This window comes from Salminus brasiliensis, chromosome 20 (assembly GCF_030463535.1).
Source record: "Salminus brasiliensis chromosome 20, fSalBra1.hap2, whole genome shotgun sequence".
NCBI classification, from domain to species: domain Eukaryota; kingdom Metazoa; phylum Chordata; class Actinopteri; order Characiformes; family Bryconidae; genus Salminus; species Salminus brasiliensis.
The window spans coordinates 7,138,361-7,155,100 of record NC_132897.1 but is presented as its reverse complement, the minus strand read 5'-3'; the positions used below and the strand labels follow the sequence as shown (position 1 = coordinate 7,155,100).

Sequence of the window (16,740 nt, the reverse complement as noted above, 5' to 3'; positions counted from 1 at the left end):
AAGAGCTTCAGGAAGGACCACTGAAAAAAAAGCAATGGTCACAAGAAAGTCTTAAGAGCATAAGAAAGAACCGCTAAACAGAACCAAGACTCTAAAGGAAGATCTGCCTAAGACCATGAGAAAGAACCACTGATAGGAACCAAGGCTTCAAATGGAGAACGTCCTAATAGCGCCTCTAAAAGTACCAAGACTCAAAAGGAAGAACCATGACTAAAAGGGATGCAGTCCCTTAAGACCATGAGAAAGAACCTCTAAGAAAAACCTAGACTCATAAGAACAGACTCCCTAAAAGCATGAGGAAGAACCACTGAGAGGAACTAAGATTCAAAACAAAAAACAACCTATTCTGGCCGTCAAGTACTGACTCTACCTTGCCCCGCCCCAGTGCTGGGTGCAGCGTGTACCGTGAGGGAAACCTCGGTAGAGGCCGAGGATTGGTAATGACTAAATTGGGGGTGAAAATTGGGTCAAGCCTTGTTTATAGCCATACATCATTCTGCAGAACGGATTCTTCTGATTGACAGGGTGAACCAATTCACCACCACGTTCCATCTGGTATTAATAAGAATCACACCAAGGATTTTTGGAGAGACTGTCACCAAGTGCCAGGACATTAAAACGGTTCTCTGACCAACAGTGGAGCCCTTCATGTTGCAATATAGAAAATAATTAAGAATTCACAACCACAGCCAACAGCTTCTCAATCACACTTGATTATCAGAGTTATGGGCCTCTCCTTTGAGCACTGATTTACCATACCAGGTGTTAAATACATTATAAGGACAAAAGTATTGGGACACCTGCTCATTTACTGTTTCTTCCAAAGAAAATCAAGGGAAGAAAAAAAAGGTCTATCCTGCATTTGTTGGAGTAACTGTCTCTAATGTCCAGGGAGGGTATTCTACGATATTTTGAAGAATAGCTGTGAGGATCTGATTGCATTCAGCAACAGGGATGTTGGATGATCACTCCTTCCCAACTCCCCAACTTCTGCCAAAAGTATTGGATGGAGCATCATCATTCCTGAGAACACAGTTCTTCCACTGCTCCACAGCGCAATACTGGAGGGCCTTATACCCCTCTAGCCCATGCCTGGCATTAGGCTCCAGGTTTCCAATAGGTTTCAATGGAGCCAGCAAGTTCAAGTTTATCTGCTCCGGAGAGTCCTATTTTACTGGCAGTACTGCTCTATTATACAAGCTAGCTGTGAGCACAACTTAACATAGCTGAATGCATTCATTAGAAGAGGTGTCCACAAGTATTTGGACTTATAGTATATATATATATAAACAAATCAACGCCTTTACTAAGGAGCCCTAGAGGAGGAAGCCCGTTCTTTGAGCTTGTATATTTTGGCCAGGCTGAAACTGCTCCACCTTTTAAGGTGGAACGGAAAGCTCGACTACAGCTCAACTTCAGCTTCAGCATTTCAGCGGTGGTCTGTTGGAGTTCACCTCAACTAGGGCTTGTTGTGAGCTGCTTCAGGAGTGCTGGAGCAGATAAAGCAGTGAAATGCGCAGTGCGTGTGCACCTCAGGACTCCACATGGTAAACACTGATCTACTACAGCCGTGCACGAGCTTTAACAACCGACAGAAATGCACAGGAACACTGTCAGCCCACAAACAGCCCCCCGTGCTGAAGTTAAAGTGCTCCCCAGGAGCGGAGACTCACCTGACTTTAGCGGCGACTGAAGAAATGGCATCACTCCTCAGACTCTTCCTCTTGGCCACGGCGCTGCCCATGCTGTAGTGAAGCGGCGGAGGCGGAACAGCGGCTCATTCCACTCAGCGCGCGCTGCAGGAGGAGGAGGAGGAGGAGAAACGCTCAGTCCGCCACACACACACACACACACACACACACGCGCACTCTCGCGCACACTCTCCACACACACTCTCCACACACACTCTCCACACGCACTCGCCTCTAAACCCTCCGCTGGAGTTCCCGTATGTTCCTCATGTTTGGAGAGTTTAATGTGAGAAATTCATTCAAGTGGTGAATGTGTGTGTGAGTGTGTGTGTGTGTGTGTATGAGAGAGAGAGAGAGAGAGAGAGAGCATCCAAAGCGCGAGCCAAAGCGCTGATGCTGTTTCACTCATGCACAAGGAGCCGTGAGCTCCAGTAACACAAAGCGCAGCGCGTGCTACGCTCTCTCTCCCCCACCCTACTCTCCCTCCCTCCCTCTCTCGCTCACTCGTGTTCTCTCTCTCTCTCTCTCTCTCTCGCTCTCTCTTACACACGCGCACAGTAATGCATTGTTTTTGTCTCTCTCTCTCTCTCTCTCTCTCTCTTTTCTCGCGCTCTTTACTCTCGGTCATTATCTCTTGTCCTGCTCCTAGGCTCTCTCTCTCTCTCTCTCTCTCTTGTTTCTACATCATTTCCTATTTTACTGACATTCTTTCTCTCTTTCCTTTCTGGGGTTTATTTTCTCATTTCTATCTCTCTCCCAGTTCTCATTTTTCCTCCTCTTATTTCTTCCTCTTTTTCTTTCTCATTTCTACCTTTAATCATTTGCTCACTCCTTTTCCTTTTTTCTCATTTCTGTCTCATCCTCTCTCGCTCCTCTAATTGCTTCTCATTACTTTCCATCATTTTATCTTCCATTTCTCCCTTTTCTCATTTCCCTCTCATTTCTCTCAATCATACCTTTCATCTCTCTCTTATTTCCTCCTCTTTTGTTTATCTCTACCATTTTTTCTCAGCCCTTTCCATTTCCTCTCATTTCCTCTCTTGTTTCTTTGTCTTATTCCTTTTCGTTTCTCCCTCGGTTTTCTCATTTCTTTCTCTCATTTCTTCCTAATTTCTCAGTTTTTGCTAGTTTTCTCTGGTTCCCTCACATTTTCTCATTTCTTTTTATTATTTAAAATTATTTTTTATAAATTATTTATATTTTATAAATTATTAATATATCCACTTAATTATTTCATATATAAAAATAATTAATTTATTCCTTTTTTTGCTCTCTCATTATCCTTCACACGTCTTTATCTAGTTTCCCCCCCTTTTCTCCTTTCAGTTCTTCCTGTTCCTGCTCTCATTCCCTCGTGTTTTTTCTTCATAATCTGTCTCTATGCTTTCTCTCACTGTTGATTCCTGCTCATTCTCATTTGGTCTTGTTTTAAAATGTATTTGTAAAATCTACAATATTTTGTCTGCCCATCTTCCTACATTGAAAAAAGTATTTCCCCCCATATTGATTTCTCATTTCTTACTACAGTAATTTTAATGGTAGTTTTATTTACCAGTGAGAGATAAAACATCAAAAAGAAAATCCAGAAAATCAAATTATATAAAATACATTAACTGATCTGCATTTCACTGAAATAAGTATTTGATCCCCTAACGAAACAAGACTCAAGCAAAACCCTTGAAGTCAGTTTCTGGTAGCTGATGACCAGGTCTGCACACGTATCAGAAGTAATTTAGGTCCACTCCTCTTTGCAGATCATCTCTAAATCATTTACCTCAAGTTTTGAGGCCGTCGCATGACAACTCGAAGCTTAAGCTCCCTCCACAGGTTTTCTATAGGATTAAGGTCCGGAGACTGGCTTGAGCCAGTGGCTTCTTCTTGAGCCACTCCCTTGTTGCCTTGGTTGTATGTTTTGGGTCATTGTCGTCCTGGAACACCCATCCACGACCCTTTTTCAGTGCCCTGGTGGAAGGAAGGAGTTTTTATAGGATTTTGCAATACACAAACCCGTCTATCCTCCCGTCGATGCAGTGAAGGCAAACCCCCCCCAAAGCATAATGTTTCCACCGGCATGCTTGACGGTGGGGATGATGTTCTTGGGGTCATAGTCAACATTTCTCTTCCTCCAAACAAGGCGAGTTGAGTTGATGCCAAAGGGCTCAATTTTGGTCTTATCTGACCCCAGCACCTTCTCCCCCACACCTCCAGGTGTTCATTGGCCTTTTTGAGCAGGGGGGTCTTGCAGTGGAACCTTGCGCTGCAGGATTATAATCCTTTATGGCGTAGTGTGTAACCAATGGTCTTCTTGGTGACAGTTGAGACAGGTGTCTTTAATCTAACCAGAACTCTTAATGGTTGGTAGGGGATCAAATACTTATTTTACTCAATAAAACTCAATTCAATCAATTTATATATTTTATATAATGTGATTTTCTGGATTTTCTTTTTGATGTTCTACTTCTCACTGTTAAAGCAAACCTACCATTACAAATTACAGACTGTTCATTTCTTCGTCAGTGGGCAAATTTCCTCCACTGTCAGAATCAGAATCAGAATCGGACTTTATTGGCCAAGTATGCTTACACATACAAGGAATTTGTTTTTGGTTACAGTAGCTCACAGTGCACGATAACTGACATTACAGAAGTAACAAACACACCCAACCTACACACACACACACACACACACACACACACACACACAGAGTGACATACACGCACAGACACACCTGTAAACTTAACATGTGCAGAGTTGTATATTTAAAGTAAAGTGCTAAGTGCAGCAGTAAAGAACAGTGCAGACTGGATTAAATAGATATAAATAAGGAGAACAAAGGAGTCACTGGTTGAGACGGTAGTACAGATTGTTCTGAGACACTATCAGATAAATAAAAGTGCAGTACAGAGAAAGAGAGTGAGAGAACATCTGGATAGGATGTATGTATGCAGTAGACTGTATACAGAATGTAGTGTTGTAATGTTCAGCTGTTCATGAGTGTGATGGCGTGTGGGAAGAAGCTTCTCTGTAGACACTGTGTGTGTGTATATATATACATATACATTGCTTCTCCTGCCAGTTACTAATTAGCACACTGATGATTTTCCCCATTCCAAGCTTGCTTGTCCTAGACTAAAGCCCTTTAGTGGGGGCGTAACAGTAGCGTATAGGACACCTGTACATAATCCTAATAAGAAAATCTAAAGATGTCTAGCTGTCTATTCCTCATTAGGAATTCTGATACAGAAAGGATTGGCTGGATTTAAGGGCTCTTCTGTAGGATTGTACAGTTGAGCCAACACTACATGGTACAGGAGAACATAAGAGAGAAAAGTGTCCTTAACGACTCCCTGAATCCCTGTATGGCCCTGTGAAGACGTTAAGCAACAACATTCATGTTCTTGGTGCAACTCAATCATATAAATGACTAGTGTGTATATAATTGTGAAGGTTTAGCATTTCAGAATTTGACTCGGTTCGACGCTCTTCCCCATGAGCACAGCAATAATCTTCAGAGTCTGCAGTAAGCTCCTGCCGACCCTGTTCTCTCAATTACTCTCATAAACCTGTTGTAAAACCTTTCCTTCCAGCCAAAAGCACCAATATTGTTTTATTACCAGTCACTTGGTAACAAAGCAGGATTGTAGAAAGTACAAAGTTCAGTCCCAAACACACAGACAGCAGTCAGACAGCAGTCAGAGAGAGAGATGCAGGAAAACAGGGGCGTGATTGTTGAGGTGGGCATTAGCAGCACTGCTGTAGCCTGAGGGAAATGTGACAATGTTGCTGTGAATAGATACGTACGTAGACGATGAACTGATCTTCAAAAGCCATCAAGTTAAAGATGGGCCATTCTTTTCATCATTATGCTCTTATGATCTGTGGATTATTTTTGTTTTGTAAAATTTTATAGTGAAAAAGGAAAGGACCTTAAGTCAGAAAGGTCTATGGCTAGTTTAGTAGGGCTATGGCTTCCTCAACCCCTCACCCTCACCCTAAACATAACCAACCCCTCACCCTAACCCTAACCAACCCCTCACCCTAAACATAACCAACCCCTCACCCTAAACATAACCAACCCCTCACCCTAAACATAACCAACCCCTCACCCTAACCCTAAACATAACCAACCCCTCACCCTCACCCTAAACATAACCAACCCCTCACCCTAAACATAACCAACCCCTCACCCTAAACATAACCAACCCCATACCCTAACCCTAAACATAACCAACCCCTCACCCTAAACATAACCAACCCCTCACCCTCACCCTAAACATAACCAACCCCTCACCCTAAACATAACCAACCCCTCACCCTCACCCTAAACATAACCAACCCCTCACCCTTTCAGAATCAGAATCAGAATCTCTTTATTTCACCAAGTATGTTACCCATACAAGGAATTTGTCTTGGTGAGAGCAACACGTATGACAAGTAACAAAGAAACACAGAACACAGTCTTAAACTAAAGGAAAATGACACTAAACAATAAATAGGGTAGGGGATAAATTAAAAAAGTAGAAAGTACTAAAGGTAATAAAGGTAATAAAGAGCTGAAAAATATATTTACAGAAAAGAAAAGAACATCTGTACAGGTGTGCAAACCCTAACCCTAAACATAACCAACCCCTCACCCTAAACATAACCAACCCCTCACCCTAACCCTGAACATAACCAACCCCTCACCCTAAACATAACCAACCCCTCACCCTAACCCTAAACATAACCAACCCCTCACCCTAAACATAACCAACCCCTCACCCTAAACATAACCAACCCCTCACCCTAACCCTAAACATAACCAACCCCTCACCCTAAACATAACCAACCCCTCACCCTAAACATAACCATAACCAACCCCTCACCCTAAACATAACCAACCCCTCACCCTAACCCTAAACATAACCAACCCCTCACCCTCACCCTAAACATAACCAACCCCTCACCCTAACCCTAAACATAACCAACCCCTCACCCTAAACATAACCAACCCCTCACCCTAACCCTAAACATAACCAACCCCTCACCCTAAACATAACCAACCCCTCACCCTAACCCTAAACATAACCAACCCCTCACCCTAAACATAACCAACCCCTCACCCTAACCCTAAACATAACCAACCCCTCACCCTCACCCTAAACATAACCAACCCCTCACCCTAACCCTAAACATAACCAACCCCTCACCCTAAACATAACCAACCCCTCACCCTAACCCTAAACATAACCAACCCCTCACCCTAAACATAACCAACCTCTCACCCTAAACATAAACATAACCAACCCCTCACCCTAAACATAACCAACCCCTCACCCTAAACATAACCAACCCCTCACCCTAACCCTAAACATAACCAACCCCTCAACCTAAACATAACCAACCCCTCACCCTAACCCTAAACATAACCAACTCCTCACCCTAAACATAACCAACCCCTCACCCTAAACATAACCAACCCCTCACCCTAACCCTAAACATAACCAACCCCTCACCCTAAACATAACCAACCCCTCACCCTAACCCTAAACATAAGCAACCCCTCACCCTCACCCTAAACATAACCAACCCCTCACCCTAACCCTAAACATAACCAACCCCTCACCCTAAACATAACCAACCCCTCACCCTAACCCTAAACATAACCAACCCCTCACCCTAAACATAACCAACCCCTCACCCTAACCCTAAACATAACCAACCCCTCACCCTAAACATAACCAACCCCTCACCCTAAACATAACCAACCCCTCACCCTAACCCTAAACATAACCAACCCCTCACCCTAAACATAACCAACCCCTCACCCTAACCCTAAACATAACCAACCCCTCACCCTAACCCTAAACATAACCAACCCCTCACCCTAAACATAACCAACCCCTCACCCTAACCCTAAACATAACCAACCCCTCACCCTAACCCTAAACATAACCAAACCCTCACCTTAACCCTAAACTATCACCCTAACTATAACCAAACCCTCACAGATCCTCATTGGGGAGGACTGACAGTCAGTGGCATGGGTAACATTTCACTAGTAGAGCAAAGAAGAGGCGGAACTCTTTTACAAGGTAGAAAAAAAAACAACAACAGAAATTTAACAAAGACCTAGCTGTCCACATAAAATGTCTACAAGCTGTGATACCCAAGTGATACTAAGTATCGGCCATGCAGGGTGCCCAAACTTTTGCTCTGGGCCTGTTTCCTTATTTATTTTTGAAACTGTAAGGAGTGATCTTGCCTTTTGGAAATCAGGTCCTTTTTTACTGGCTTACAGTAACAGTTATTGTGACCAGGGCTGCCCTTTTGCATACTACCGTACGTTTGCAAATGCAAATGTAACTGTTAATAGCAGGGGCAGACTGACAAAAGAACAACAATGAGAGAGATACACACTGACCAAGCACTTTATTAGGAACACTATGCTATTACTGGGCAGGGCCTCCTTTTGCTCTCAAAACAGCCTCAATGTTTCATGGCATGGATTCCAAAAGATGAACATGTGGGAAACAAACATTCCTCAGTCACACAATTCCTGCAGATATTTCAGGTGAACATTTTTAATACTGCAAATCTCCCATTTTACCACATCCCAAAGCTGTTCAATTGACTGGGAATTACCACTGGAGAACTATTAGCAGTATTAACACACCCAAGAAAACATCCCCTGTGCCAAAACTCCATCCTCACCAGACTGGTCTGTTGATACAGGCAGGTTGGATCCCATGGATTTATGCAGCTGGCACCAAATTCTGACCCAACCATCTGTGTGGCTCAGCAGAGATCTAGAAATCAACTGTCCAGTGTTGGTGAGCCTGTGCCTACTATTGTAGCCCATCCACCTCCAACCAGTCTGGCCATTCTCTGTTGACCTCTCTCATCAACATGCCATTAAATGTAAGGGAATCCATTCTTCCATCTATGCGTCTCATCTTTCCTGTGCCACTGGCCAGTCCACATTACTTGTTTCCAAAAAAGCTCTGCTTCATCTAGACAGTGTTCTGCAGACTTCAGACATTAACCCTTGTGATGAACAACATGTGAGCAATGCTGCACAGTAGAATGGTGTACTATCACTCCTGTCACCTACAACTTAGTGCAGGTCATTTGGAGGCTGTGATTTGGGGATTTGCTTTGACAGTCTGGCTATATTTCCTTCTATTTGAGGTAATGAAATATGAAGAACCTGTGCTTAAAAAATATCTGCAATGGCTGCATCTACTTCTTTGTAATTCAGATATACCCAAACGTTTACCCAGATAACATGCTCATGTGGGGCCTGTATGGTTAGCCCAACTAAGAGCCAGAAAGTTTTGTCCATGGGTTCCATGTTGGCCCCACATATGGATGCCCACCAGCGTCCCACCATGGTCAGTAATAGGACCAGCAGGGTTTAAACATGGGCCCTATTTGGGTCATTCTCTGGACATGGCGCCTAGATAGATATGTGAGATTAGGGTGGCCTACAACGAATGGGCCCATCCTGGAATCCACAAACCCACTCAGAGCCCATGTCCACCTGGAACCCACCTAGCCCACGTTCCACCCATGTGAGCCCCCATGAGCATGTTGGCTGGGTACATACCACTGTACATGCATTTTAACTGTTTAATAAGTCTCTCCTATATAGGTTCTACATCAGTTTGGTCCTGAAGGACTGGCGTACAGCATGGTATGGAAATTTGTCTGCCTAAATAAGACCAGAGCAGATTTTCATTACGATCCTTGCATTTCTTTTCCATGCATATAAAAGAGAAAAATGCTTGTTAATTAGAAGTACACAGTGTTTATATACAATATATACAAGCGTACGTGACAATGAAGTGCAAGTGATGATACACAAGTTTCCGTTTCTAAGGCTGGTGGACTGCTTTCTATGAAAGCTAATGGCACAGACATTAATAAAAGCCAACTGGAATAGTCATACTGCTGGGTTGTGAAGGTGAACAGTTCTGCAGAGAGGGAAACTGAAAGTGTAGCATGTTCGTTTACAATATAATTACAGTCTTTTGAGGTGCTCAAGGCCAGAATGCTTTGCATATTGAACAATCATGAATTGGCACACTCATGCTGTTCCATATCCTCAACATTAAAAATAAAAAAATAATTTTTACTTTCACTCTATTATGGTTTTGGCTTTATGCTTCCACTTTTAACAGTACAGTTACTTTGTACTTTTTGCTCCCCTGAGTAACCCCAAGGTAATCAGTGTTACTGTACATCTACATTAGTTTAAGAGGTTTTAAAATAAATCTTAATTTTTTAAAAGAAGATTATGATTGTGATTTCCAAAATGCTGCAAACAACCCTAGTAGAATATATACTTAAATATGTCAAAACACATTCATATTTTGCTTTCTTCAAATGTTTTATCACACTTTAAATACATTATTATCAATACATGGATATGATGTATACTTAAAATTTAGTTTTACTGATGTATTTGTAGTTGGTAGTTTATGTATGTATTTATGTAGTTATTTATTTTACCCAGTTTTAATCCCCAATTTTAGACAGTCGATTCCCAACCCAACCCACTCATTAGTACTCTCCCCCTATCACATTTAAAGCTCCCCTGACACTGGAAAGAACGCCTCCTCTGACACATGCATAGCCAGCCACCACCTCCAAACTGCCACTGATTCCACATTACGAGGCAATGAGAGCATTCATTTTACTTAACACCTTAATTTGACTTTTTTTTGCAAAGTGCATTAAGTGCATTTGATGTATTTAATATTTAATTATTATTAATTTAATAATTTTAAAAATGCTTCTAATACACTCAATTAGAACAACTCAATAATAGTGATGCAGTTGTAATCCTTGAGTGTTTTAATTGCACATTTTTGAGAAATATGGATATTAATAATACTAAAAACAGAAGCAGTAGTACATTTAAAACCCTTCCTGAGCATATTTTAAAAATCTCTTAACACTTAACACTTAACACAACTGAAGTTAGGCTTTTCTATTTTTGTGGAATTAAAGTTTAAGAAGTACAGATTAAAGTGCACGGATAATTAATGTGGTCACAAGTACACTTTAGTGCAAAGGTGAATAATAAAGTTTAGCTTATAAAATAATGAAGTTTGGCTATAAAAACAACAGCTAATGTATAATTTCAAGCAAACTTCCAACAATGTACAAAAAAAAAGAAATCTGAAAGTGGTCTTCAAAGCATTTTGGAATAGAAACCTGAAATGGACTGGCGCCCTGGTGGTGGTCCTGCTTTTGGTCCCCCCCAGTGGTCGTCTATCTATTACAGCACTGGATATTAAGCCTAACAGTGTTTTGTTGTACTGTAAACTGACTTCCTTTGACTTGAGCAGAATTAAAAGAAATTATTGCACTATTGCACACTGTTTACCCACCATTTTACAATCCTCTAAGTGTCCACAGTGGAAAGACTGCTAACCTGCAGCCCTCTGAAAGAGAACGTGTAGAGAAAAGGGTTCACACAGCTGTTCAGAAATGTCAGAGCTCTGGCCATTTTGCCAGCAAGTTCGAATCTTTCCAGAAGACTTTCATTCTGCAGCGACACCGCAACGATAATCATGACGTTAACAATGGGAACGGCCACGTAAAACATGAAGAACGCCAAAACGATTCTCGTCACCAGCTTCGTCATTCTGTTGCTGCTAAAGAAAGGGGACTCATTGACCCCTCGGTGAAGACGACAGTAGAAGTAAGCCAGCAAGAAGAAGCAGATCACAAACTGCAGCATTTCCAAAACTAAAGTAACGATTTTCTCTGCATCATTCCTAAATTGCTGGTAACAGTACTGGAATCCATACAGTTCACATCCTACTTCACGCTGGACTGGAGCGTAGGACGCCAACACTCCACTCAGGATCCATATCCCAGCCAAAAGACCTTTCTGTCCTCGGTCTCCAAGTTTAGCCCATTTCTCAGGATGCAGCACCTGCATGTACCTCTGAAAGCTCATCAGACTCACACATAACGTGCTACAGTAGATGCACCAGTATTCCACGTAGGAGATGCTCTTGCACAAAACAGAGCCAAAGGTCCAGTCATGCAGAATAGCCCAGATCCACAACGGCAGTGGAAGGAGAGTCAGCAGATCAGACACCGCCAGGCTCAGCATCAGTCCGAGGGTGAAGCTGTTCTCCTTCGAGCGTCGGACAAGAACCCACAGCACTGCTGCGTTACCAAAAAACCCCAAACCGAAGGAAAGTCCCATCACAGCACTGCTGGCTACGCATACTGGAAAGGCATCTGTGAGCTGGGAACTGCTGGAGCAGTTGACCTCACGCATGGTGCAGGAGTCAGGAGCTGATGTTGGTGCTTGGCTGCTACCAGCACAGCTGAGGAGAACAATGCAGGATGCACTGTCAGGGCATTCATTACCATCTATGTTATGAAGCTCATGTTTTGCATATGCAAAAGTGAAAGTGAGCACCACACAAAACCTAATGGAAGACTACTGACGGCTTCATAAGCCATGTAAAGTAGCAATTCCAGGAATACAGTAGGTAATACAGGTGGAGGCACCAGTGCCTTTGAAATGGTTGATGCGAACAGTAGATCAGTGTGTGAAATGATTTTGTATGATTTAGAACATTAAGCAGGTCTGACACCACCAGGCTGAGCATTGATCTAGTGGTCAAGCTGTTCTCCCTCAAGCATCAGACAAGAATCCCAAGGCCGAATAGATTTTCAGGGTCCCCCAGAACAAAGAACTGGGAACTGGGAACTCCTGTATGGTTTAGGGCTAGAAGCTGATGTGACCGTACAGATAAACAGATGAACAGGGTCAGGGTTCCTGTGACTGTATTAATGCTAGAATACCAGAGTAAAGGGTTGCTCATCACGAAGGTTTAGCCTATTAGCCTACTATTACTACCTTTTCCCAAACCTGTCTTCTTTTTGGGATGTGAAAAATGTATCCTATCAAGATTGTTAAATTGTGAAAATGTCTTGGATTTCACATTGGTTTCACAGCAGCGTTCGCTTCTGCAGTCGCCACACATGCTGTGCGCAGATCTTTACCGCCACTATTGGTGTACATGTATCTGTATCTGCATCAACCATTGGTCAATCTGCTTGCATTCCACCCTCTCACCGCCACTGTTGGTCTACATGTACCTGCATCTGCATCAATCTGCTTGCGTCCCACCCTCTCACCGTAACTGTTGGTCTACCTATACCTGCATCTACATCAACCACTGGTCAATCTGCTTGCGTCCCACCCTCTCACCGTAACTGTTGGTCTACCTATACCTGCATCTACATCAACCACTGGTCAATCTGCTTGCGTCCCACCCTCTCATTGCCACTGTTGGTCTACCTGTACCTAGTCATTGGTCATATCTGCCTTTTTTTCTTTTTTTTTTTACATTGGCATGAAATAAAGACAATGTAACAGGGTGGTAAATGTAAGATTTTATGATTTTTTTTAATTAGTTTACTTGAGACACTGAAGTTGAACTGCTCCTCTCAGGCAGGAGGCTGCGGAGCATTAAGTGTAAAACGAACAGACTAAGAAACTTCAGGCTTCATTTCACCTCTAAACTCCACCTAACTGGGACCTTGAGATCTCAATTTCGTTCCACCCCATGTACGACATGTGATGCGAATGACAATAAAGTCTCCTTGAATCCTTAAAGCCTTGACAAAAGTCAGCTATTATGAACAGACTGTGATTAGAGAATGAAAATAAAAAAATAATTTTATTACTGGTAACAGTACTGAAATCCATATCGATCGTATCCAACGTCATGCTGAACGAGAGCATATAATGTAAACAGTCCACTCAGGATCCATATCCCACCAAAAAGACCCTTTCGTCCTCCAAGTTTAGCCCACTTCTGAGGATGTAGCACCTGCATGTACTTCTAAAAGCTCATCAGACTCAGTGGGAGATGATTTTGCAAACAACAGAGTGTTTTTCCTTCAAGCGTCGGACGAGCATCCCCAGCACTGCTATGTTACCAGGAACCCCAAGCATAAACCAGTGCTGTTGGTTATGGACACTGGAAAGTCACCGGTGAGCTGGCAACTGCTTGAACAGTTGACTTTCTGCATTGCTTAGGGTTAGAAGCTGAAGTGACTGTTCAGGATGAACAATGCAGAATGGAGAGAAAAGCCAGGGTTCCCGTTTCTGTGAGGATAGTCAGAACACTGATAGCAGTGCTGTTTATGCATTAGAGCTGGTTTGCATATGCAAAACCATTTGATGCTAAACTGAACAATTCCACATGTACTAATGTTTAATGGTCATTACCAGACATATTTTAAGAAGTGCCATCTCTCTGGGGTCATAGAGGTGCACAGCTGTGGGTTGATCATATTGTGAATTCCAGTTTTAGCTAACCTTCATCAGGGAGGACTTGGTGTAATTAAGCAATTCTTTCCAAAAGAGAGCTGCCAAAGTAATAGACATGTCATTAACTCAAAAATAAAATAAAAACAAAGAACAACAAAAAACAAGCTAAGACTAAGTAGGTGGATGCAACGCACGTTTTGTTTACTTTGAATTTAGTCTGATTTGACCTTTGTGTAATTCATCATTAGCTTAATTCCTGCAGCCTCTGAAGCATTTAGAACCTGTTGAATTATTAATATAATTAAACTAAGGGGCCACATAGAAACTTAGGGGTTACATATTTGTAAAGTTCATCCTTAGTAACAGTAAAACCATATTGTATGTACACTTTGCACTACATCTGATAAAGTGGACAAAAGTCATCAGTGAAATGATCAGCATTTTAAAGTTAAATAAATGCAAAATGCATTTGAAGAAAAAATATCCTCCATAATTTCATTTTTTTTTTTTTAATTATATAAATATATAGCTCAACTAAACTATAGGATAATCTTCTTGCCAATACTCTCTGTTCACATCTACATTTACATTTATGGCATTTAGCTGATGCTCTTATCCAGAGCGACTTACTTGTATCACAGAGGTGGGCCAATGTAGTGTTAGGAGTCTTGCCCAAGTGTTTTTTGCCGCTATAGCTATTCTGCAAGCTAGCCTTTGCTCCATACGAGCATCAGTGAGGCTTGGGCACCCCTGGCCCTGTTGCTGGTTTAGTGGTTTTCCTTTCTTGGAGCACTTTTGGCCAAATCTGTACCCCTTTGCATTTTTCCTGCTTTCAACACATCAACTTCAAGAACTGCTTATTTGCTGCCTAATATATCCCACCTCTTGACAGGTGCCATTGTAACAAGACAATCAATGCTACACACTTCAGTTCATTTCAGTGGTTTTGCAATGAAAACAGAACCCCAGACACCAGAGTTATTTCGGACCAGTGATATTTTTTAATATACCAAGAAAGTGTAGTCTGGCTGAAGTCTGTGACAGTACGGCAACGCTGCTTCTGTCTAAAAGATAATGTGTACAGAAAAGGGTTCACACAGCTGTTTAGATTAGATTAGATATTTTGCCACCAAGATCTGCAGTTAAAGACAGCATGTATTTCTAATTAAGACGTTAGCAATAGTGACTGTCACACCGAAAACAAAAAAAGCCACAACGATTATCATCACCAGCTTCGTCATTCTGTTGCTGCTAAAGAAAGGTGACTCGTCACCCCCTCGGTGAAGACTGTAGTAGAAGTACACCAGCAGGACGAAACACGTCAAGAACAGAAATACTTCAGATACTGGAGTGGCTACTTTCTCTGCATCATGACACTGATGATTGTTCTGAAAGTGAAGACGTGTGGCCTACAGGGTCTAAAGCATTGGATCGGTTAATGCTGCAAACGCTAATGCTGCAAACAGTGAATGAAAGTGAGCAGTCACCTAACAGCATTTTTTATAGTGATTTAGGGGTGATTTAGGGTTGGGCGGTATAACAGTTGTGTGGGTAGCTCAGCAGTTAGTCAACAGCAGCTGCACCGAGCTGGATAAAGTAGTTAACTAGATAAAGACTAGCTTCATAAGTGCAGATCCAAACCCACAAGAAAAAAGTTAACATTTAGCTCTCTGTCCTTTCAACAGCAGTCGCTCGGTCATTAGTCACCAGTCACTGGAGTCATTCTCCTATATTTATAAGCAGGTTTCCTGTCGGCCAGACTTGAATTAGTTCAGTGGTGAACAGACTGTTATCCTGCTAAGAACACTAATGCAAACCAGCTTCTCTATGATTTAAAACTGCATACAGGTGACTTTTTGACCCGTACATATTAGTCTGAGACTGTATAACAGTAAAAAAAACAAACAAAAAAAAGTGGATGCTGCCCAACAGCGGAAACACAAGGGTAGTTTTCTTGTTTAATAAGAATTAAGAGAGTCTGTTAGGAAGGAGACATTACATTAGCTCTTAACAATTCATTACGAAATTAGGTCATCTTTTATAGATGAGGATCCTGTGGATTCTGTGGTCAAGATATGCCAATGTAAAAATGGTATTCTTCACTTTTTACTTACCTATGACCTTTATAGAGAAGGTCGCAAATACATGAGCTATGCATTGAAGCCGTCAAAATTATATGAGCAGGAGGTAATGATAATATTAATAATAATAATAATAATTAATAAGCCTTCCCAGAAGAGTTAAAGCTGTTGTAGCTGCAGAGGGTGGCCCAACATCATATTAAACCCTATGGATTAAGAATGGGACGTCACTCAGGTTCATATGCGTGCGAAAGCAGGTGAGGGAATATTGGTAATCCTGCTACACAGTCATAGTGAGATGCTGATGTCGCTGGTATGTGAGAGCACAGTAGAGAGAGTAGAGAGGCACTCTTCCTGAGGTTTACTTTGGACGCAGTGGTGTCTGTGTTTGCTGCCACTATATCAATTTGCCTATCCAAAAGTGAAGATGACATTGACATCACTAGCTCACATGTTTATTAGAACTGTTTGCAGATTGATGCAGTTTAAATTACAGTTAACCGAGCTGAGCAGAACACTGGCACACATATTAAATACATTTCATTAAATGATTGAAATGACACAAACTAGATATGACTTTATAACTGCTCAAGCATTTTTAACAGGGAAGTCCTGATCCAGACATTAATGGATCGGGTATCGGCCATTTTAACTCCACTGTGTATTTAACCACAGT

The 16,740-nt window shown here is 42.0% G+C and overlaps 2 protein-coding genes across 2 annotated transcripts in view; both read right to left on the bottom strand.

The window, feature by feature from the left end:
* Positions 1 to 2,127, bottom strand: part of nsmfb (NMDA receptor synaptonuclear signaling and neuronal migration factor b) — a 64,456-nt gene extending 62,329 nt beyond the window's left edge. The window contains exon 1 of the mRNA XM_072664481.1: positions 1,674 to 2,127. Coding sequence (XP_072520582.1) covers positions 1,674 to 1,744 — 71 coding nt within the window. The 5' untranslated portion in view covers positions 1,745 to 2,127. The remainder of the gene's footprint in view (positions 1 to 1,673) is intronic.
* An 8,955-nt stretch (positions 2,128 to 11,082) lies between these two features.
* LOC140542354 (leukotriene B4 receptor 1-like) lies at positions 11,083 to 11,973 on the bottom strand. The gene has a single exon (XM_072665304.1). It carries the CDS (start codon positions 11,971 to 11,973, stop codon positions 11,083 to 11,085), a length of 891 nt encoding a protein of 296 aa, XP_072521405.1.
* Positions 11,974 to 16,740: the final 4,767 nt, after the last annotated feature.